At 33.6% G+C, this 24034-nt stretch overlaps 1 protein-coding gene across 1 annotated transcript; it reads left to right on the top strand.

The window, feature by feature from the left end:
* Positions 1-12538: 12538 nt before the first annotated feature.
* On the top strand, positions 12539-24034 carry LOC134250476 (hexokinase-2-like). Its single transcript, XM_062732841.1, has 11 exons — positions 12539-12699; positions 17284-17446; positions 17903-18042; positions 19918-20133; positions 21000-21099; positions 21260-21339; positions 21481-21593; positions 21689-21847; positions 22678-22817; positions 22900-23036; positions 23235-24034. The coding sequence occupies exons 1-11, from the start codon at positions 12661-12663 to the stop codon at positions 23331-23333; spliced, it is 1386 nt and encodes a 461-aa protein (XP_062588825.1). The 5' UTR covers positions 12539-12660; the 3' UTR covers positions 23334-24034.

Raw genomic sequence — 24034 nt, 5'->3', positions numbered from 1 at the left:
TCATTAATTGCTTCAGCTTTTATACAATGCATTTACTTATAATGACATTGCAAATAAAGCCATGGGCAAATTTATTAAAGAGTAAAAGTGCTTTCTTTTTCTTGTTAGCAGTGCATTGTTTGTAGAAGTATTTATGTACGGAGTTTAAAAATGCTTCTACATAAACCGTAACAAAATTATTGTGTATTTCATACATGTATTAAAGAAGTTGAAACAGTATTTAAAGATGGGGTCAAAGTAATAAAATTCATGTTTTGCAATGAAATAAAGTTTTGAAACTTAAAAAAAACCCAAAATTTTTAAAAATCATAATAAACATTGTAACAGAAAAATAAGATTTTTTTTAATATCAGTATATGATATAATACCATATAATATATATGATGCTTGCATTTCTGAATGACAATTTCATTTTCCTTTTTAGAGATCAAGCTGAAACAATCTGTCAGATTCACAAAGGAACCATTTTCAGAGTGCATTAAAAAACGTCTACATGCCGGTAGCTTACTGCCATGGTCTTCAATTTTACATTTAGTTACATCGAATATGTTCAATCTACAATATATATTAGCAATACTAGTATAAAAGGAAAATGAACGCATAATAAACTTTTGAATTAAATTAAAACTATAATTTCAAATATGTTTTCCGGTATTGTTATCAAACATTTTAATTCATCTTTAATCAACAAGTCACCAAAATCGTGCGTGACTTTGACTGATAACTCATGAGTTATTGAAATTGATATGTCAATACCCCCCCCCCCCCCAAAAAAAAAAAAAATTAAATAAAAACTCTCATCATCTCCCTTGCGCATCAGTAACAGCCTTGATCTTCCTGTGCACTGAGTTCATCAGAGCATTTATCTTTTTTATAGGATTATTATTCAACCCTTCCGACGGTAGTTTTAATGGTTGAGAGTAGCTGTTACATTATAAAGCCAACAAATCCCCCCGCCCAATGAATCCCACAAATTTTCGATTGTCTATCTTTTTTTTATTTTCCCGATCATGACAAGGAGTACCAACTGCGTGAATTGTCGGAAGGGGATACTCACTCCTCCATGGCCCCTGACCCTACCTCCGATTTTTAAAGGTCTGTATTCGTGTTTGCTTTGCTCCAGATTCGTATTGTTTTAAGTGGACATTTGAGATTTGATACTGTTCATTATCTCAATCAAATTCATGATTGAAAAGAACTGTTGTTAATTTTTAAGTCTGATTATCGAATTGGGTCACAAGTGTTTTCTTCTTCTCAAGTAAAGGATTATAATATCATGTCAATTTCAGGCACGTATCATTGATTTTGAGAGTGGGGGGGGGGGGTAGGGCAGCTAAAATTTTTTTTTACTCACCTGAAAAAGTTGACAAGCAAGCCCAAAATCCTATTTCGTGGGGGGTGGGGGGGTAGAGGCAAACATTTTTTCACTACCAATTCCTTTCAATATCCATTTTTTAAGCTTACAATACTATATTTCCTTCATATTACTTTACTTTAGTATAAAGTGGGGGGCCAACCAGCCTTTCAATGAACATTTACAATAGTAAAAGTATCGTTGGCAAAAAAGGGGGGCAGCCCCCCCCCCTCCCCCGGTTGCTAAAAGGTGCAAAATTGTTGCCCATCGGCACGAGAGTTTAAGAAAGGTTCTCGGTAACTCTCTCACATAATATACATGCTGTATTCAGGACAATTTTGGACAGAAAAGGGGATTTCAGCTTTTTTCCCGTACATTTGTAAATCGATCGTTAGTTTATATCGCTGTACGTGTAAGTTATATTTTTATGTTCCCCAAACGAAGTTGGGGAACATATTGTTTTTACTCCGTTTCTTATTAAGGTCTTCCGTCTTCACGGAAGACCTTATAGTGATTCTATTGTTTCTTATTAAGGTCTTCCGTCTTCACGGAAGACCTTATAGTGATTCTATTGTTTCTTATTATTATTAAGGTCTTTCGTCTTCACGGAAGACCTTATAGTGATTCTACTGTTTCTTATTATTATTATTATTATTATTATTCTTATTTTTTAGACAAATTTTGTGCACGCGATATCTCGAGAACTATTCATCGGTTTTTCATCAAACTTTCAGGGATGATGCGCTCTTATATGCCATTGTTACATTTGGAAGAATTTTGGAACAAGTCGCTTCCGGTGCCAAGTTATGGCCATTTTTCTGATTTTAAAATGAAATTTTGTCAGTTCGAGATCTAAAGAACTACTGGAGATATGAGCTGGAGACTTGTTGGAGAGCATAGGGCATGACTTCTAGCTATGCGGAATGTCCTTTTCGTGTGTCGTCAGTACTTCCGGTCGCTACCGGAAGCGAATTAAAAAAAATCAAAATTTTCAACTTTTTTGATTTTCATAATTTTTCTGTGATTTTCATAGGATTAGTAGAGACTCCTTACTGAATTCGAAATATGTAATTTGTTTTAGAATTAAGAGAGCCACTCTCGAGATATTCGAATTTAAAAATTTGAAGCGGCGTTCCCGATGGCGTAATGGTTAGCGCGTTGGATTTTCACGCGGGCGACCCGGGTTCGATCCCCTGTGTGACCAATATTTTTTTATGACTTTTTGAGCTAGATTTTTCGTTTTTTATTTCAGAATCGGACGGAAGACCTCTCGTTGCTCGCAACGAGATCGTTTCTAGTTATTATTATTATTCTTTTTTTTTTAGACAAAATTTTGTGCAGGCGATTTCTCGTAAACTATTCGGTGGATTTCAATGAAAATTTCAGGAATTATAGGTCATTATATGAATTTTATATAAAATTCCGTTTGTTGGAAAATTCGCTACCAGTGACAAGTAATGGGCAATTTCCTGATTTTAAAATGCAAGTTTGTCTTCGAATGTTCTCGAAAACGGCTCAAGATATTAACTGGAGACTTGTTAGAGATGATAGACCATGACTTATAGATGTGCAATTTTGCCTTCGTTTGCGTCGTCAGTACTTCCGGTCGCTGCAGGAAGTGAATTTAAAATGTGCACTTTTTCAACTTTTTTGTTTTTCAATATTTTTCTATGATATAATTAATGGTAATTAAGATCCTACTGGAAAGGCCAAATATATAATTTATTTAAGAATTGATCAATCCACACACTAGATATTCGCATTTAAAAATCTGAAGCGTGTCCAAGATGGCGGCGGTCTCGGTAAACTCCGCCATTAAGCAAGTCGGGTTCTAGAAGGTCAGCTGAGCGTTTAGATGAACGAAACTTCTACCAAAAAGATTTATGAAATGTAAAGGATTCTTTAGATTGCTACATCGCAATTACGTTGCATTGAGTATAGTTTTAATATGAGGTTTCCTCAAACTTCTATTGAAATTGCTTTTGTCTGCATCTCATAGTAGAATACAACATGACTACAACTGGAAATACGATGACTACAGACTTTTGTTTTGCACCAGGGAAAACTTATCCTAAACCATGGGTATAAGTAATAGCTTTTCAAGAAACTTGCCTGACTTAATATTCACTATGTTTCTGAAGTATTACTTGACTTCTGTTTATTTTACCTCGCACGCTTATGACATATTAAATGAATAGAAAAGACAAAAATAAGAAAAACATTTTTTAAAAGATTGTTTATTTAAGGTTATATTAATATTCTTGCAATAAATGCAAGTTATTGAACATGAAGAGTATCAGATTCCTTGACCGTCGGAGGGCGAGTGATTTTTTTTTCAGTGAAACATTCCAGTCTTTTCATGAACGTGTAACTCATCTCCACTTTGGGGGTAAACAGGATACAAAATTCGTGGAAAATCTTACCGAATTCAGAGTTTTAGTGTTACTTGGCCTATACGATATAATATTTGTATAATGTGATAAATATACTTTCTTACGCTCGAAATTCCGGTTATAAGAGCATACGTTTCTAATTTTCATTGAAGCTATCAGATCCATTATATAGATCAAACATTTCAAAGGAATAGCGTGAAGAACTACTTGTGACGTTTGGCACGAAATAATGTATCATGGCCGACTCTAGTAGTAGACAAATGGCGACAATAGTGCAGAAATATATAACATTGACATGCCTGTATATGGTTTTGCATGGAATAAAAAGTTGAATACATATCGAATAAAGGAAAGAAAACAGTATCATCTGTTCATCACTAATAGATTATCTATCCTAAAAATTACTGTTAAAACTCAAGTAACAAATTCCGATGTGATCATCTTGAGCAAGTTTGGCGCGAAGATTTACTCGTGGGGTTTAACGCATTATTATGAATAGTGACCGCCTTTCATTATTCTAAGACAGATGAATTGCTTCAGAAGCAATATACAAGTAGATTTAGAGATGTGGTCCCAAGAGCGTAACAGTAAGCGCTTTGTATTTCCATGCTGGCGACCCGGGTTCAATCTCCTTTGTTTCCATAAAAAGTTTTATCACTTTTTCAGCTCGATTTTGCGGGTTTTTTTCAGAATCGGACGGAAGACCTCTCGTTGCTCGCAACGAGTTTCTTTTCTAGTTATTATTATTCTTTTTTTTTTTAGACAAAATTTTGTGCAGGCGATTTTTCGTAAACTATTCGGTGGAATTCAATGAAAATTTCAGGAATAATAGGTCACTATATGAATTTTATATAAAATTCCTTTTGTTGGAAAATTCGCTACCAGTGCCAAGTTATGGGCAATTTCCTGATTTTAAAATGCAATTTTGTCTTCGAATGTTCTCGAAAACGGCTCAAGATATTAACTGGAGACTTATTAGAGATGATAGACCATGACTTATAGATGTGCAATTTTGCCTTCGTTTGCGTCGTCAGTACTTCCGGTCGCTACAGGAAGTGAATTCAAAATGTGCACTTTTTCAACTTTTTTTGTTTTTCAATATTTTTCTTTGATATAATTAATGTTAATGGAGACCCTACTGGAAAGGCCTAATATATAATTTATTTTAGAATTGATCAATCCACACACTAGATATTCGCATTTAAAAATCTGAAGCGTGTCCAAGATGGCGGGGCGTCTCCGTGAACTCCGCCATTAAGCAAGTCGGGTTCTAAAGGTCAGCTGAGCGTTTAGATGAACGAAACTTCTACCAAAAAGATTTATGAAATGTAAAGGATTCTTTAGATTGCTACATCGCAATTACGTTGCATTGAGTATTGTTTTAATATGAGTTTTCCTCAAACGTCTATTGAAATTGCTTTTGTCTGCATGTCAAAGTAGAATACAACATGACTACAAGTGGAAATACGATGACAACAATCTTTTGTTTTGCACCAGGGAAAACCTATCCTAAACCATGGTTATAAGTAATAGCTTTTCAAGAAACTTGCCTGAATTAATATTCACTATGTTTCTGAAGTATTACTTGACTTCTGTTTATTTTTCCACGCAGGCTTGTGACATATTAAATGAATAGAAAAGACAAAAATAAGAAAAACATTTTTTTTAAAAGATTGTTTATTAAAGGTTATATAAATATTCTTGTAATAAATGCAAGTTATTGAACATAAATAGTATCACATTCCTTGACCGTCGTAGGGCGAGTGATTTTTTTTTCAGGGAAACATTCCAGTCTTTTCATGAGCGTGTAACTCATCTCCACTTTGGGGGAAAACAGGATACAGAATTCGTGAAAAACACTTTAGTGTTACTTGGCCGTATACACTATTATATTTGTATAATGTGATAAATATACTTTCTAACGCTCGAAATTCCGGTTATAAGAACATACATTTCTAATTTTCATTGAAGCTATCACATCCATTAAATAGATCAAACATTTCAAAGGAATAGCGTTAAGAACTACTTGTGACGTTTGGCACGAAATAATGTATCATGACCCGACTTAAGTAGCAGACAAATGACGACAATAGTGCAGAAATATATAACATTGGAATGCCTGTATATGGAGTTGCATGGAATAAAAAGTTGAATACATATCGAATAAAGGAAAGAAAACAGTATCATCTGTTCATCACTAATAGATTATCTATCCTAAAAATTACTGTTAAAACTCAAGTAACGAATTCCGATGTGATCATCTTGAGCAAAGTTTGGCAAGCTGGCTGTCATTTTACAATTCCAAACTGAATTTTAAAAAAATGTAATGTATGTTGGAATCAAAAAAAGCAATCTCGCGATATTCGAATGTTAAATTTGAAGCGGGTTCCCAAAGGTGTAATGGGTACCGCAATGGATTTTCACGTTGGCGACGCGGGTTCGATCCCCCGTGTGTCCGATTTTTAAAATCACTTTTTCAGTTTGATTTTACGTTGTTTTTTTCTGAATCGGACGGAAGACCTCTCGTTGCTCGCAACGAGTTTCTTTTCTAGTTATGTTCCCCAAACGAAGTTGGGGAACATATTGTTTTTACTCTGTTTCTTATTATTATTATTATTATTTTTCTTCCTGGGAAAATTTTGTACTTGAGTGATCTTGTAAACTACACATCTGACTAAGGTAAAATGTTTTTAGGGTTAGTAGACATGTTATGTAGATTTGCCGAACAAAGGTCATTTTGCGCGCACGTGCTTGCAAGAGCGCGCACGTGCAACACTTGAAATGACCGATTTAATTGATATAGGCATAACTTTCCACATTTTTGATGAAATGCTTTGAAACTCATAATATAAGGATATATTTGTGGCATAGACAATATGACATGGTCAAAATAGCAAGATCTCACGCGCATGCACGTGCGCTTCGCTCTGATTGGCTGAAACTAAAGTCTCTATATCTTTCTTGTTTTTTGACGAAATCCTTTGAAATTTTGAACATAGCCATGAATTAAGATTTCCTACAACAGGATATATAGCAATTATCATGAAAACACGTGCATGCACATGCGCTGCAATCTGATTGGCTGAAACTTTAAATAGCTATAACTCCCTTGGTTTTCAACCAAACAGGATGGGATTTGGAACATACGAGGGGTGTTAGAAAAGTTCGCGGACAAGTTCAATTGTGAGCGCGCTATTTCTACGAAACCGGTCAACCTTTCCAGATAAAATTTTTACCTTTTTTCCAATAAATATACAAGAATATGGTGCTCTCCGGTTATTATTGAAAAATATACAGCTTTTTTATTTTGATAAAACTTGCTTCACGGAGCATGCTACATTTTGGCACGTCTACATCACAAAGACTCTTTATCAAAATTAAAAATTGCACAATTCTAGCGCAAAGAGATTAATGATATTTTACCTGCCGCTAAAGTATTCATAAAACGTCACTGGGAGAAGTATTGAACTAAATTGGAGGGTAGATGACTGTCTTATGGTCGTTTATAAATGATCAACGCGTAAAAACACGGCCAAAAATCGGAACGTCATTGAGCGTCATGGAGCACGCACTACGTAAAAATTATGTATGCAGAATGGAAAATGTCTAAAAAGAGATAAAAATGTTCAAGACGCTGCCAGGAATTTCCTACACCTACAAAGGACAAGTTTTCAAATGGTTGAAGCTTCATAAGAACGGAAGGATTGACATTTTGAATGATTAACTCCATCGATACTTCAATACTTCCGCATCGCATTGACGTTGCGTTGCGCCTATATGGTTTTGCATAGTTTCCATACCTGATCGATTAACTGCATAGACTTTTTTAAGATCTCAATAATATCTGAATCAGTACAAAAGACATTATAGTATAGAAGTAACATGTCTTGATATACATTTTCAATTTTATAGTAGAAAAAAGATAAGAAAAATCTGAAGAAATGAAAGATTTATAGAACTGGGACAAAGCTTAACGGGTTGAAATCTTGTTGTCACGTCGCCTTACGTCATGTGATTGCTCCGTGAATCCCATGACCTCTTGGAAAAAATCGTTGTAAATTTTCAAGATTTTAGTAAATTGACCTGATTTTTTACATACTATTAAAAAAATGTAGGAATTTATTCAGACATAGGTCATACTTTACAGTACACAATAGATTTTTCCGTAAATCAATGTGTCCGCGAACTTTTCTAACGACCCTCGTAGATAGATATAATGAACTTCTACTAGAAGGTATGGTCACCATGCACATGCATACACGTGCGTGTACGTGCGCTACAATCTGATTGGCTGAAACTTTAAACAGCTATAACTCCATTGGTTTTCAACCAAACAGGATGGGATTTGGAACATAGATATATATAATGGACTTCTACAAGAAGGTATGGTCACTATGCACATGCGTACATATGCGTGTACGTGCGCTGCAATGTGATTGGCTGAAATTTTAAACAGGTATAACTCCCTTGGTTTTCAACCAAACGGGGTGGGATTTGGAACATAGACAGATGTAATGGACTTCTACAAAAAGGTATCGTCACCATGCTCATGTATGCACGTGCGTGCACGTGAAATGGGTAAAATCATAAATACACTTGAATGAGCTTTTTTTTAATACTTTTGGATTAAATATTTAAAATTTAGCATATTAAAATATATAGATTGTGTAGACAATATGATATGTCATTACGCACATGCATTCACATGCGCAATTGTGCAATGATAAAATTTGAATGAACATGGTACGCTTCTAAGTAAACGTTGTTAAAGTCTCAAATGCATAGAGTTTGTCTTATTTAATTACGCTTACAGGGAATATGACTATAAAAGGGAGTTGGGGAGCGTTTGGGGAACATCTGTAACGGTCCCCGTTACAATTAGCACTAGTTATGTTCCCCAAACGAAGTTGGGGAACATATTGTTTTTACTCTGTTTCTTATTATTATTATTATTATTATTCCTGGGAAAATTTTGTCCTTGAGTGATCTTGTAAACTACACATCCGACTAAGGTAAAATGTTTTTAGGGTCAGTAGACATGTTATGTAGATTTGCCGAACAAAGGTCATTTTGCGCGCACGTGCTTGCAAGAGCGCGCACGTGCAACACGTGAAATGACCGATTTAATTGATATAGGCGTAACTTTCTACATTTTTGTTGAAATGCTTTGAAACTCATAATGTAAGGATATATTAGTAATATAGACAAGATGACATGGTCAAAATAGCAAGATCTCACGCGCATGCACGTGCGCTTTGCTCTGATTGGCTGAAACTAAAGTCTCAATATCTTTCTTGTTTTTTGACGAAATCCTTTGAAATTTTGAACATAGCCATGCATTAGGATATCCTACATGATCTATAGAAATTATCATGAAAACACGTGCATGCACGTGCGCTGCAATCTGATTGGCTGAAACTTTAAATAGCTATAACTGCCTTGGTTTTCAACCAAATAGGATAGGATTCGGAACATACATATTTAAAATGGACTTCTACAAGAAGGTTTGGTCACCATGCACATGCATACATGTGCGTTAAGTGCGCTGCAATCTGATTGGCTGAAACTTTAAACAGTTTTAACTCCCTTGGTTTTCAGCCAAACAGGATGGGATTTGAAACATAGATATATATAATGGATTTCTACAAGAAGGTATGGTCACCATGCACATGCATACATGTGCGTTAAGTGCGCTGCAATCTGATTGGCTGAAACTTTAAACAGTTATAACTCCCTTGGTTTTCAACCAAACAGGATGGGATTTGGAACATAGATATATATAATGGACTTCTACAAAAAGGTATGGTCACCATGCACATGCATACATGTCCGTTTACGTGCGCTGCAATCTGATTGGTTGAAACTTTAAAAAGTTTTAACTCCCTTGATTTTCAACCAAACGGGATGGGATTTGGAACATAGATAGATTTAATGAACTTCTACAAGAAGGTATGGTCATCATGCTCATGTATGTACGTGAAATGGGTAAAATCAAAAATACACTTGAATGAGCGAATTTTTTAATACTTTTGGATTAAGGTATTCAATGTATAACGACCATATTTTGTACCTAATAAATGAATGGTCCGATATTTTTAATCATGGTAGCAATTTGAAGATGATATCAAATAAAAATGCACCACCAAAGAAATTTACAAAATTTTGATTATTGTCCAATTAATTTCACCTTGAATTTTACATTGAAGTCTATGGGCAGCGCATGTTTTTCTAAGATATTGTAAAAAGTAATTTGAATTTCAAACAAAACTCTTGGTGAAAATATACATAATCTCCTTCTTTATCAAACTATGAAATAAAATAGATTATTTACCACAGAAATTTTGAGAAATCAAAATTTTTCTTCTTTTCATCAAGGGCAGATAACTCTTCAAAAACTTTTTATGTGAAAAATGACCGTCTCCTTACATGTTATCAGTCTTGTGAATTTGGTTTATTTCACTTTTATCATTATCTAGCAATGTGATTTTCACTACTTTAAAATTATTTAAAATCGTTCAAAATCCCTTCGTTATACATTGAATACCTTAAATACTTTAATATTTAGTGTATTAAGATACATAGATTGTGTAGACAAGATGATATGGTCATTACGTACATGCATTCACATGCGCACACATGCAATGCTAAAATTTGAATGAGCATGGTACATTTCTGGGTAAACGTTGTTAAAGTCTCAAATGCATAGAGTGTTATTTAATGAAGCTTACAGGGAATATGGCACCAAAAGGGAGTTGGGGAGCGTTTGGGGAACACCTGTAACGGTCCCCGTTACAATTAGCACTAGTTATTATTATTATTATTATTTTTCTTCTTCCTGGGAAAATCTTTTCCGCGAATGATCTTGTAAACTATACGTCCGACTAAGGTGAAACCTTTTTAGGGTCAGTAGGCATGTTATGTAGATTTGCGGAACGAAGGTCATTTTGCGCGCACGTGCTTGCAAGACCGCGCACGTGCAACACTTAAAATGACCAAAATAATAGATGTAACCGTATCTTTTCTATTTTTTTATTATATATTTAGATACTCATAGTATAAGTTTATATAAGTATTTTAGACGTGATTACAAGATCAAACTAGCGAGATCTCACGCGCATGCACGTGCGCTTCGCTCTGATGGCTGAAACTAAAGTCCCAATATCTCTCTTGTTTAACGTCATAAACCTTTGAAATTTTGAGCTTTGTCACACATTATGAAAATCTACAGCATGATATATAATAAATTTTATGAAAGCACGTACATGCGTGTGTGCTGGCAAGAGCGCGCACGTGCAACATGTGAAATTACCAATATAATGGATGAAGCCGTAACTTTTCTATTTCTTGATGGAATTTTTTGGAACTCACAATGCATGAATATATTAGTAGAATAGACAAGATGACATGGTCAAAATTACAAGATCTAACGCGCATGCGCGGGCGCTTTGCTCTGATTGGCGGAAACTAAAGTCTCAATATCTTTCTTTTTTTACGTCATAATCCTTTCAAATTTTGAACATAGTCATACATTATGAAGATCTACAGCATGATATATAAGAATTTTCATGAAAGCAAGTACATGCACGTGTGCTGGCAAGAGCGTGCACGTGCAACATGTGAAATTACCAATATAATGGATGAAGTCGTAATTTTTCTATTTCTTGATGGAATTTTTTGAAACTCACAATGCATGAATATATAAACAAGATGACATGGTCAAAATAGCAAGATCTTACGCGCATGCACGTGCGCTTCGCTCTGATTGGCTGAAACTAAAGTCTCAATATCTTTCTTGTTTTACGTCATAATCCTTTGAAATTTTGAACATAGTCAAACATTATGAAGATCTACAGCATGATATATAAGAATTCTCATAAAAGCACGTAAATTTACGTGTGCTGCAATCTGATTGGCTGAAACTTTAAATGCCTATAACTTTCTTGTTTCTAAACAGAACAGATTGAAATTTAGAATATGAATAGTGATAATGAATTCCTACATGATACTACTATCAAAATTGAATGCAAGGACTTGCCTGCATGTATTTGCGCAAGCGCAATGCGAATAATCTACAATGTATTTGAAAAATGGTAACATTCATATTTTTATGACTTTTTAATTTATTTGGAATATAAAGATATGTTAATAGCTTAGATGTTAATAGCTTAGACAACATGCCATGGTCACCTTGCACGTGCATGCACGTGCGTTTGCGTGCAATGCGTTAAATAAAAAAAGATGATACCACTGTAGCTTTTAAAATTCTTTTATGAAATCCTGTGATAACTGAATATATTAAAAAAGTTTTAAAGGAAATTGTCACTAGAAGGGACTTTGGGAGCGTTTGGGGAACATCTGTAACGGTCCCCCGTTACAATTAGAACTAGTTTATTATGCTTTTAAATAACACCATTTCAAAAAGTGTAGAAGACATTTTTAAAAAAGTTTATGACGTACATGTAAATATCCTCATATAGAATCAGATGCAAGCATGGAAATATGTGTCATCTTCTTAATCAGTCTACTATAGATATTTAAATAATTATCATCATTAGGTTATTTCATTGAGACACTGTAAGTGTTTTCAACTATAAAACTTAGTAAAAGTACATAAGGTTATCTTGAGTTAACAAGCTATGTACATCGCCTGATCTTATTTAATCAACAAAAAAGTGTACAGTGATTAAATAGTACCTTGACCATGTTTACCGTGCCCCCGTTTTTATTTTTCGGTTCAGCATGTTATTTTCCCCTGTTCAGCAGTATATATTGAGTTAATCTAGGTCAAGCAAAGTTTCCCCTGCGAGGTCCTCATTATGTCGTTGTTTATATGCTAACGGAGCTGCTGGCGAATCGATCGGCCATAAAACGTGAAAATATCCCTCTTTTCAGCCACGACAACCCATTTCCAAGATGCCGAGCACCCCAGAGCAAATGACCAGATACGAAAAAGTAAGTAAATTTATTTAATTACTTTATTTTTTCGTTAAACATGAAGCGGTTCGCGTTGGGGAATCTCGATGACGTTTTTCTGATCATGAGTGTTTATCTAGGTCAGACTATGCAAAAGAATGAGTATTGAAAACTTGAGAGATTTTTCAGTTTATTAGAATATACTGTCTAACTTGAAAACGAAAATAGTTCACTTAAAAATGCGATGACATTCGAAAATTCTAAATGTGCGTTGTTTCCTTACGAAGAAATATTTGGATGTATTCCAGAAGCAGTCAACACACAGTGGCTTCTGTTTTGACTGGCGACATAATAGCGTCTAAAGTTTGTATATTTCGACAACACTGAACAAAGATATTCATTCGACACATGAGTGGTCAAGAAAGATTTTATTCGTACTATTTTCATGATTTTTTTTTCTAAAGAGTTGAATCGAAATGAATTGTTCTCGTATTCTGATTGGTGGATATGTGGGTGTGTTGCTTCAAGGTCATACCAATCAAATATGCAGAAAACAACATCGAGGGTCAAAATGGGATTTCTATATTTTGTGTAAACATTAGGCAAATTGAAAAAAGGAATATATTAAGGACAAAATTTCCTCAAAAAATTGAAAATAACAACTTGAATCTTGTTTAAATGAGTAAAATGAACAACATTTACCTCGTATTTTTTAATTTTTTATTCATATTTTCACAAAAAATGGGAATTGAAGTAAAAGGTTTAAGAAAGGCAGAGTTTTTTTTTCTAACATCATAGAAGGTTTACAATTTCTTTTCATTCTAGAAATTTATTTTTTGCATCATTTTCAATGAAATTAAGCCAAAAAATATATACCAATCCAGGCATCCGTTTTTTGGTTTGTATCATCTGTCCTTAAGATATATCTTGGAATCGTAATTTTAGAATTAATATATGATTCAATTTATTGAACGTATAAGAAATCAGAACGAGATGTCACAGTGGTTCTTATTCAGAACAAATAAATGATTTATATAATTAAAATCGCAAACTGTTTTATTATGGTATTATGAAATATAAATTCATTGGTTTATATTTAACTTAAAAAAAGAATAACTGGTTTGAAAGATTTCTTCAAATAACGAATATTTTCTCTATGGTTATCTTAAATTTACAATATTTTTGACTAAATGTAATGATGGTTAATGATTTTGATAAGACAGTAAATTAAATCATCTGAAATCAATGTTTAGTAACTTGATTATTGGAATTTTTTTTTGGAAAAAATTATATTTTTGTATTAATTCATGTTTAACAAAATAATGAAAATATATGTGATCATGATTAAGATTACGACCATATTAAATACAGACCCTCTTCCATAATACATGTATATTGTTATGGTATAGCTCAATCTGCAACATTTTTCAAATGATCAGTTTTTTTCGAATGTTATATCACATGATGTTATGTTACTTATAATGCATTTAATTTTATTTTATACGTGTACCCTGCTGTGGTACAGTAGGCCTGTTTGTCCAGAAATAATACATGGACATATCTATCCAATATCCATCCGATTTATTATGTAAATGACCAATAAATTTTATTATTATCCATAGTTCTAAAGCTCAACGCCTGAGTATATACCACCACCCCCCCACCCCCACCCCCCGCTTAATATGGCAGACGAATGACTGAATGACCACTGACCCAGACCAAGCTCACAAAAATCTACTTTCATAAGACTGTCCTAAATGTAGGTCAGTTCGCGTGTTGACCTCGACACTGCATAGCCACATGTATAAAAGCAAAGTACTTCTTAACTGCTTGCACGATACATGAAGAAAATCTGTAAGGCTGAAATTTTGTCCTCTCTGATATAAACTAGAGCTAAGCAGTTCTGTTTGAATGCGTATTTGACTGCGTATTAATTTTCTGCATAAATATTTATATACGATGCTTTTAATAGTGTGTCACGAAATATTTATAAAAATAACTTACATGTATAGCTTCTTTAAAAATTTAATCTTTCGTAACATAAAAATTACAAAAGCAGATATTCAAGCTGCGTCAAGGCGCGTCTGCAGAGATTGAATTAATTATTTTTTCTTAATTTAATGACAATTTTTAAAATATTTACATTTTGAACTATTTTTTCTCCCTAATTTTTATACGATCATCTGCGGGCGCATGGAGATTTTTTAATATACCTTTATTTTGATCGCCCTCTCAAAAAATTAGGGCGCATGAATATGCAGGATCTTTATTTATTAATAATTATTACCGTATTTTTTGTAGATACATTATATAGAAATGTTTCTCTGAGAATAAAAAAAATCGTTGGAATGAATATTCGGAAATAATTTTGAAAAAAAACATTTAAAAAAGCGTACATGAAGATGCGAATAGTTAGAATTATTTTTAAAAAGATGTATGGGCTGACGCTGCATTTGAATAATTAGTCCTGTTGTTTTTGGTGTATAATTTGTGAGCCGTCAACTGGCGTCTCAAGGACAATATAGGTCACCCACCACTGTATTTATATGTATGTCATTTTTTGACAACTTGCATTTCTGGCAGTTGTTTTAAATAGAGATAAAAAATGTTAACTTAGATTTATAACTTATCGCTTCATTTGTTAGATATACACTACACTAAATTTTGAGCAAGTATTCTTTGGCTTTGTTTTGGAAAGGGAGGGGGGGGGGGGGGGGGAAGGGGCAAGCTCTGCAAAAAGTACCGGTGGTCCTATTTTATTCTAAATAAAAATCATTCAGTTTTGATACCTCTTTTTAATTGTTTTCCTTCTTAGCGACTATTTTGCAGTTGCTGCATCTTTCTTCTGTATCTTTTACCAAAAAAAAAAAATAGATACATGCATAGCATTGTGAATAACATGTGCTTTATATGACACGTTCCTTTCGTGCGGTTTGCTGTATAATAAGATTAACAAGTCAAATCACGTTATTTAGATGTTACGTTTATTGGTCGGGAACATTCCTGAGAAAAGAAGAATATATCCTTGTCTTGGAAAATCTTCACAAGAGCAAGACATCTAAGAACGGCGAGAGAAAATTAAATGTTGCGAGTACAACACCTATAAACTTCTTTTTATATTGTTATGCAAGTCCTCTCCTCAAAACGTTTAATTATATCTGATCCTGGCCTCTAGTCCATTTTGTTCTGACCCTTGAAACTGGGGCTAATGCTTTTTTTTTTTTGAAAGGGGGTGTACCTTTGAAGTTCCCTGCTGCATTTTATTACTTTTAAGAGATTTTCTCTGAAGTTTTCACCAGCCATTCAATCCCCTAAATCCCAAAAACTCTCGCGCTACGGAATTGAAAAAAAAAAAACTTTTTCCCCGAAAATTTTTAAAAGATAATCTGTGCCTTTATAAAATCTAATTTACTCTGACTTTGTAACATTGAACACATTAAAATCCGTTCGTTTCTTCCGACTTCCTGAAAACAATCGTAACCTTCTTTGAACTTTCCTGGCGCAGTGAACAAGCTGTGATAAGCTCATTATGTTGTAAATTGTCCTCTAAAATTATTCATATCTTTAAAAGTTTTACAATGAAAAGGTTCATGGGGAGTTTATACAAACCTTTTATCAGGGGACTAGGCTAACCCAGCCAGTGTTTAGGGGAATATCTTTTGGATCTTTAAATACGTTAAACTAGAATTTTTATTACGCTTACTGTATTGCCTCGCACAGTTTTATGTTTTATTCAACCTTGTATATGTATACCTTATGAAGTATACATTTATATAAAACTCGTCATATCAGTTCAATTTACCCCCCCCCCCCACTTGTCTTTCATTTTAATTGGAAATATCGCCCAAGCTGTTAATGGTGTGAAGAAGCTAGGGATGGCTTTGCTATGGGGACTGTCAAAGATAGCTATTTTACCTTCTTAACTTTATATAGGGAACATTTTAACAGAAGTATAATAATAAAAATTACTCAAGGCGGGTGTGACCTGTCAGCAGGGATGCTTTTTCCTCTTCGGCTCCCGATCCCAACTCTAAAATTTCCAGGGGTTTTATGTCCTCTTCATGGATTTGCACTGTTTATAGATTTTTTTTAGAACGATAATTATAGGTTGTCAGTTTAAAATGAAAACGACGTCAAAAACAATAACAAATAATATCTGTTGCACTTGTACAGCTTGGTGTTTTTGAAAATGATTGTTTTTGCTGGTGTAAAATCTGGATGTTGACACCTTATAAGATTTCTTTCGGGATTCCATTTTCATTCATGATGCTTTTGTTGTTTAATATAAGATTCCACTGTTGCAAAATAATCAGGGCAAACATGTTTTTGCAACACGAAATGAATAATTATGTATATGCGTCTATCGAGATCACTTTGATAATAAGGCTGGAAAAATGATGCAATACTCCCAAGGATAAGAATTTTCTTCGAGATAAAAACAACGCTCTTGAGAGTTGTTGCTATGATAGTATACTGTACATAGAAGATTTCTGTTTGAAACAAAAACATGGACACTCATAGTAAAGTCAGTATTAAAACCTGTATTGTATTAAAGAAAAGAATAGTACTGTTATATACTTTAAATGAAATATTAATTTCTTTTTCATATTTTTTTATTTTCAGATCGAGGCGGTGATTAAGGGGTTTAAATTGTCGTCACTGACGTACAAGAGGGTCATGCATTTGCTCCATGAGGAGATGAAGAGGGGGCTGTGCCGGAAGTCCCACTCCCGGGCTGACATCAAGATGTTCCCCACCTTCGTCAGGGCCCTTCCTGATGGATCAGGTCAGTTAATTATAATACACTATACACTATATAAGCACACATTGGAATTTGTTCTTATCAAACAAAATTATATTTTTCGCTGGACATCAAAATTGCTTTCTTGGTCTTGCCCTTCAATTAAATGTTTACAATTACCCCCCCCCCCCCTTTTTCCGTTGCAAATAGATTTAAAAAAAAAAAAAAAAAAAAAGAAGAGCATATGTTGTTATAAACAAAGGAAAAATATTTTGCCTCGTTTTGTAAACATATAAGGGAACTTTCAGGTTGATATATTACATGATTACAGTTTATTGGTCATTGAAAACTCATTTAAAATTTTATAATAGAGCCTATTCGTTAGTAATTCTTTAACAGTACAAAGGTTTTTGGTTGATGATTGTTTTCTTTTTTCGTGTCTTTTTTATTATTACATGTATAAATATTATATGTAATTAATTTTGATGTTCTTTAAAACAGAAAAGGGCAGTTTTCTAGCCCTGGATCTTGGAGGAACAAACTTCCGGGTTTTGCTCGTCAAACTGAATGGATGTGATGTAGATATACAAAGTAAAACATACCTCATTCCACAAAGAGTCATGCTAGGCACCGGTACACAGGTAAATTACGTAGAGTTTGACATTTTGATACGTCTCTTCGTTTATTTGTACAAATAGTGTACAACATGAAAATACGCATCACGTGTAACAATTCATTTTAAACATAAAATCTTGCTATACAATTTTTATATTAAATGATAAACACGAATTTTTATCATTTGCTTTGAAGTGCATAAAATGCATTTCTCCAAACAGTTCTTTATTTCACATGAATTTTGAGACTATCCATTGCTTGCGCTCTAGGGTCTGGGGCGTTCGTCTTTTTTTTTTTTTTTTACTGGAATAGACGAGTACGAATTCATGGTAGGGCACGTCAGTCAGTTTCTTACTATGATTTAAATACACTTATGTAGGAAGTTTTGCATCTAATCTGTACAAAAATGTATACCGGTAACTTAGACCCTTTTTGCCAAGACCACCGAGATTCAGTTGTTTGTTTTAAAAAATCTAGTTTTTCTGTTATATCTTCTGGTTCTACAAGTTTGTAAGTGTAATGCAGGCATCCATGGCTACCACCTTTTCGCAAACATTGAAATGCAAGTAAATAACTGGACCTCTTCTCTAAAGTGTCTGTAACTTTAAACTTCATAGAATCAAGTATATGATTACGTAAAATAATCCGCAGAAAATCAGTTCTAGCTCTGTCTTGCGAATATTTTAAATGCTTAATATTTTCCGAGCTTGCCGGAGAGAAATAAGGGCAATACCAGTCTAAACTCTCTTCCTATTACATGTAATATTGTTTGATTCAGATAAATAAACCAATGCCTAAGTTTTTTTGTTGTTGATGTAGTTTTAAAAAAAAATCTAAGTCACTCTCTTTGGGCCGATAAAATTATCCCCTAGCCCCCCTTTTTTCTACTAAGTTCGTAAATTATTCTATGATAAAACCTTTATTTTATAATTGTATAATTACGAGTCAGCAAAATCCCTTGTCAGCAAAATCGTTCTATGGTGTTTTTTCGTATAGTTGTGTGACATATTTCCACTACCTTATGAAGGTCACAGTTCTTGTTTGACAGTTGAATGCCTGGATGTTTACAACAGATTTATCATTTTAAACGAGTACATTCATACACTCTGTAATTTGCAATACGATATAGCTCGCGATTAGCATTGAGTTGCATTGCCCGTCATAACAATTGTCAAGTGTTTTTTAAAGCTCTTGAAGTCAGGATGACTTAGAAACAATGTAAACCAGTTAAAGTTTTCAAATGCTTTAGTATCTCCTATATCCAGTTCTGCTTGCCTCGGGTTGTCGGGAGGTTTACCTCTGGTGAACTCGTTGGACGGCCTTGAAATCATGTGTTTGCTGACATTAGATTTATGATTTGTAAAATGAGAAAATAAAGGACAGTTGAAAAAGCTTAGCCTTATGGTTGAAAGTGGTGTGCGTTATATCTTTCATTTGTATCATGCTTTACATTTACATGTATATTACAATTAATTAAGTTAAAAAAAAAATTAAATACAAGCGGTACTGAAAATGCCACATAAGTATAAAAACGTATTTTACATCCCTTGATATACACTTCTGATTTTAACTCTTAAAATTACTGTTTTTAAAACAAATGTTTTATCTTCAAATGTGCTTGTTTATCAATTTTGAGTTAGAAAATGCAAAATTGATGCTTTTATACCTCCTTATATTTTATCTGATAATTTTTCCTATAAAAGATGGTAAATTTATAAACGACGAAATTTGTAAAAGTAATATGAATTAATACATAATTTTTGTGAATTCAGCATTTTTTATGAACATTTTTTACTTGCTGATTTCAAAACCTGAGTAATGGACTACCTGTTTGTACCTCAAAATCTCAGACACATTCATTCAAGAACCATAAAAAATTCAATAATGGTTTCTTTTTTCAGCTATTTGATCACATAGCTGATTGTATCAGAAAATTCATGGACGAACATGATTTACGGAACCACAAGCTGCCTTTGGGTTTTACGTTCTCTTTTCCCTGCAAACAAGAAGGTCTCGCCAAAGCTCGTTTATCACAATGGACGAAAGGTTTCCGGTGCGAGGGGGTTGTGGGAGAAGACATTTGTCGCTTATTGCATGAAGCACTGCACAGAATCAAGGTAAAAGGAAGAGCATCATTGCATTTATTTTAAAAATTCTTTTCCAAGTACTTCAAATGTAAATCAACTCATCTGACTTTTCGTAACTTCTTCGATACATATATGCCTGCAATCAAATTTACTATTACAATATATTGTGTGCAGACACTCAGGGACAAAAAATAAATATATTGCATATTGTTATGGCGTGATATGCACATGTATAACCTCATAGTCAAATTTAATAAGCAGACGACAGCCGTTGTCTGAATGCTGCACCTTGACCCAACGTTTTTCTGGATGTAAACACATTATCTTCCATTTGCTTAAGATTACGATTAAGCGACATTGAAGAGTACAATTTGCCTTGCAATTATTTTTATGATGTTTCTGGAAGGGTAAAATCAATTGATATTCGATTTTTACAAGGTTAAAAACAATGTAATAAATTCACTCCAAGACAGGAAACTTAGAAAATTCTGTCTGCATTAGAAAAAATGCATAGTGATGAGATACGTAAATAGATTAAAAAATGCACGAGAGACTTGAAAAATAATGATAAATCTTTAAAATTTGCCCCCGGTGTCCAGACCAATCCTTCGCCTCCTATTTGATCCGCCACATATTGTTGAATTCACAACATTGGTAAACAGGAGATGAGAATGTTAAAAACTACCTTAAATAGGCATATGGACAAAATTTTATTGGCCTCATAGACAGGCGGACCAAATAGCACAGAGTTCATATATTGACACAAGATTAAAATATTCCCAACTATGCATATTGCAAAATTTGAGAAGATATATGAATTCTTTTGAGCATGATTAAAAGACTAAGTATTATTATATACAGTTATGGAGATTTCAGTGGACTGTGTTCTGTTTCAGATAACTAGCGTTGAAGTTCTTGCTGTTGTCAATGACGCTGTCGGAACTCTTATGTCGGCCGCTCATAGTGACAGACAATGTGAAATTGGTCTTATACTAGGTAAGGACATTATAGCCTACACTAAATACAGTTCATTAAAAAAAATCAAAATAGACAAAAGATGAATGGCTTAGGCTCGCTTCATTCATCTTCATAAAATTTCAGTCTTGTTTATGTTAACAATATACGGTATTGTAATATTTGTTTCCCTATCTTGTAGGTACTGGCTGTAATGCTTGTTATATGGAATCTCTTGATAATGTCGGTCTGTGGGACGAAGAACGCGACCATCCGAACGAAGTACTTAATTTTTTGGTCCGATACATGTAAAAGCTGTGATATTTGATATACAGCTGTATTGTGATCATTTGTTTTTCTTCTTTTGTTTTATATTTTATCTAAAAGAATATATGAATTTAAGATGTATTTTTAATTCATTAGGTTATTATAAATACGGAATGGGGCGCGTTCGGAGATAATGGTTGTCTAGACTTCATAAGAACCGAGTATGATCGTGAACTGGATAATTTCTCAATAAATCCTGGTAAACAAATGTGAGTAGCTTTGCTTTTGCCTTTTCAAAACTTTTCCTTGAAAGCCTTAAAAAAAATTTTTAATGAACTTACGCTTTACTTCTGTGTTTTCCCAGAATGGAGAAGATGATTTCCGGTATGTATATGGGGGAGATAGTGAGATTGGTACTAGAGAGACTCGCCATGGACGAACTTCTTTTCTCCGGAGTCGATAGAGATGGCGAACTTTTCATCCGTGGTCGATTTTACACGAAATATGTTTCAGAAATTGAAAGGTATTAATAACAGTTGATTGAAAGTTAAAAGTGATTATTGCAAAATGCTTCAGATCTATATATATATATATATGTACATTTATGTGATATTGCTTCAAAGTAGTTTAAATTTTTTTTTTATTTGCAATCTTTTGTTTCCCTATTAAAAAAATCTTACCAACTGCTACAGGTAGTGCTTAAGTTATTTTTTTTTTTAAAAATGCGAGTGGCATGTTTTTAATGTTAATGGCTAATTAAACACATTCTTTGACTAAGTTTGACGATGAAGACTTGATACCGAAATAAATATGGAATTGCCTTATTATGCAAATGCTAGTTGTAGGATTTTAATTAAATATTCAACAAATTCAAATGCAAGACTATAGCATTCCCATTAGTATTGTAAATTTGCATGATTTTAAGAAAGGAAAACGGAAGGCTTTAAGGCCAAGAGGACAAATTTTCTTGGTTAAATAGACGTTATGTAACTGCTAAATACTTCAAAAATAATTATTTAAGACTTTAAAGAAGTATTTTTGATCATACTGAAGGTCTTTCGAGGAAAGAAAGGTTAAGAATCCTTTGGAGTTGTACATGTATTTTCTGTTTTGGAATTTTATTTCGGTTTTGGAAATAAATCAGCTGACTTAAGAAGGAAACTTATATGTAGATGTATTGTAAGTCTTAATTACGATATGTAACGTTTTTGATGTAAAACTAGAGATAAAAATTCCAGATGTGCATTTGCACACAGCTTCCCAATATCTTGACGAACAGTCTTGTTAAATGTGCATATTGACACTTTCGTAAATAAAGCAGTTAATTAAAACGTGATGTCTTTGTTGTTACAGTGATCATGACGAGTTCTTCAGAAATACAAAACAGGTCCTTGATGAACTAGGCATTGAAAACTACACCTCAGACGACTGCAAGATTGTCAAATATGTCTGTACTCTGATTTCTGCGCGCGCAGCATTCCTCTCATCTGCAGGTGAGTTCAATACTTTTGACCAGAATTTACTCGATTATGGCGCAACTTGAGGATTTTGTAAAACATGTTAACTTTCAAACAGGCATCGCTACTCTGATCAACCGTCTGAAAAAGAAGTCTATGACGATTGCCGTTGATGGCTCCCTCTACCGATTTCACCCACGATTCCACAACCTTATGGTTCTAAAAATACAAGAACTAGTCAACCCGGGACATAAGGTAGATAAGTTTTCATCAGTAATTATTGCAATGTTCATACATTTAAAAGTTATTATTGGTGTGAAAATCAGTTTGCTCTTATACGTTTTTACTTATATTAATTTCTATTTAAAGTCATACTTTGACCGTTATCGGTTATACCACTAACTTTATGCGTTGAAACGAATAAAATATTTATATTATTTGCTATATTTCCAGTTTAAATTGGTTTTATCTCATGATGGAAGTGGAAAAGGAGCAGCATTAGTAGCAGCTGTCGCTACAAGACTCAATGATTTAAAGAATACTGCGGAATGAACATAATACTGCTACGGCAGAGCTTTCAATAGTGGAGGAAGAATCTTGCATAAGATCACGTGACATTCAATTTCCGGTCATATGATCTCTTTCTTCATGTTTATCATTTAGCATTGGCTGCATTATGTAGGGAATCATATTTCTCTGTAAGCTAATGTATTGGTACATAAGTATTTTGCTTCGAGGTTTCAGCAAAGACATTGACGAAGGAGGGCATTAATGTTGCATTAAATGGTGCATCTAATATTCTAACAAGGACATTGTAGCAATTGAATTTGTTGCACTTTTGTCATTGAAAATGAGAGAATGTTTAAGAGAAGTTTTCTGAAAACATGTTAACTTTTGTTGAGGTTGTCTTCTTTTTAAAAGCAGTTTTTCCCTGTTCTGTGGTAAAAGAAACGATCGTGCATTGCATAGAAAATTAATATGAAAAAAATACCCAGTGATGCACTCGTACAACTTTCTTACTTGGCAAATGAAAGTAAATTATAAAGTGGCTAGTTTTGTACTGCTACATGTTTAAACATACTCATATTTGTATATACACATGAAAAATGCATGCATTATTATAGAAATGTATAATGATATATATCCATGTACAGTTCATGATCAGTTGTTTCCCTTGAGCTACTGTTGTACTCCTTGGCTTTTTGTTATGATATATGGACTTGTTATTATGAATAAAACCAATTTTTGAGAAA

This window comes from Saccostrea cucullata, unplaced genomic scaffold (genome assembly GCF_032062105.1).
Source record: "Saccostrea cucullata isolate Sc308-1 unplaced genomic scaffold, CSIRO_AGI_Scuc_v1 ctg57, whole genome shotgun sequence".
NCBI lineage: Eukaryota > Metazoa > Mollusca > Bivalvia > Ostreida > Ostreidae > Saccostrea > Saccostrea cuccullata.
Note: the sequence above shows the minus strand (reverse complement) of the source record. Positions and strands in the feature narration are given on the sequence as shown.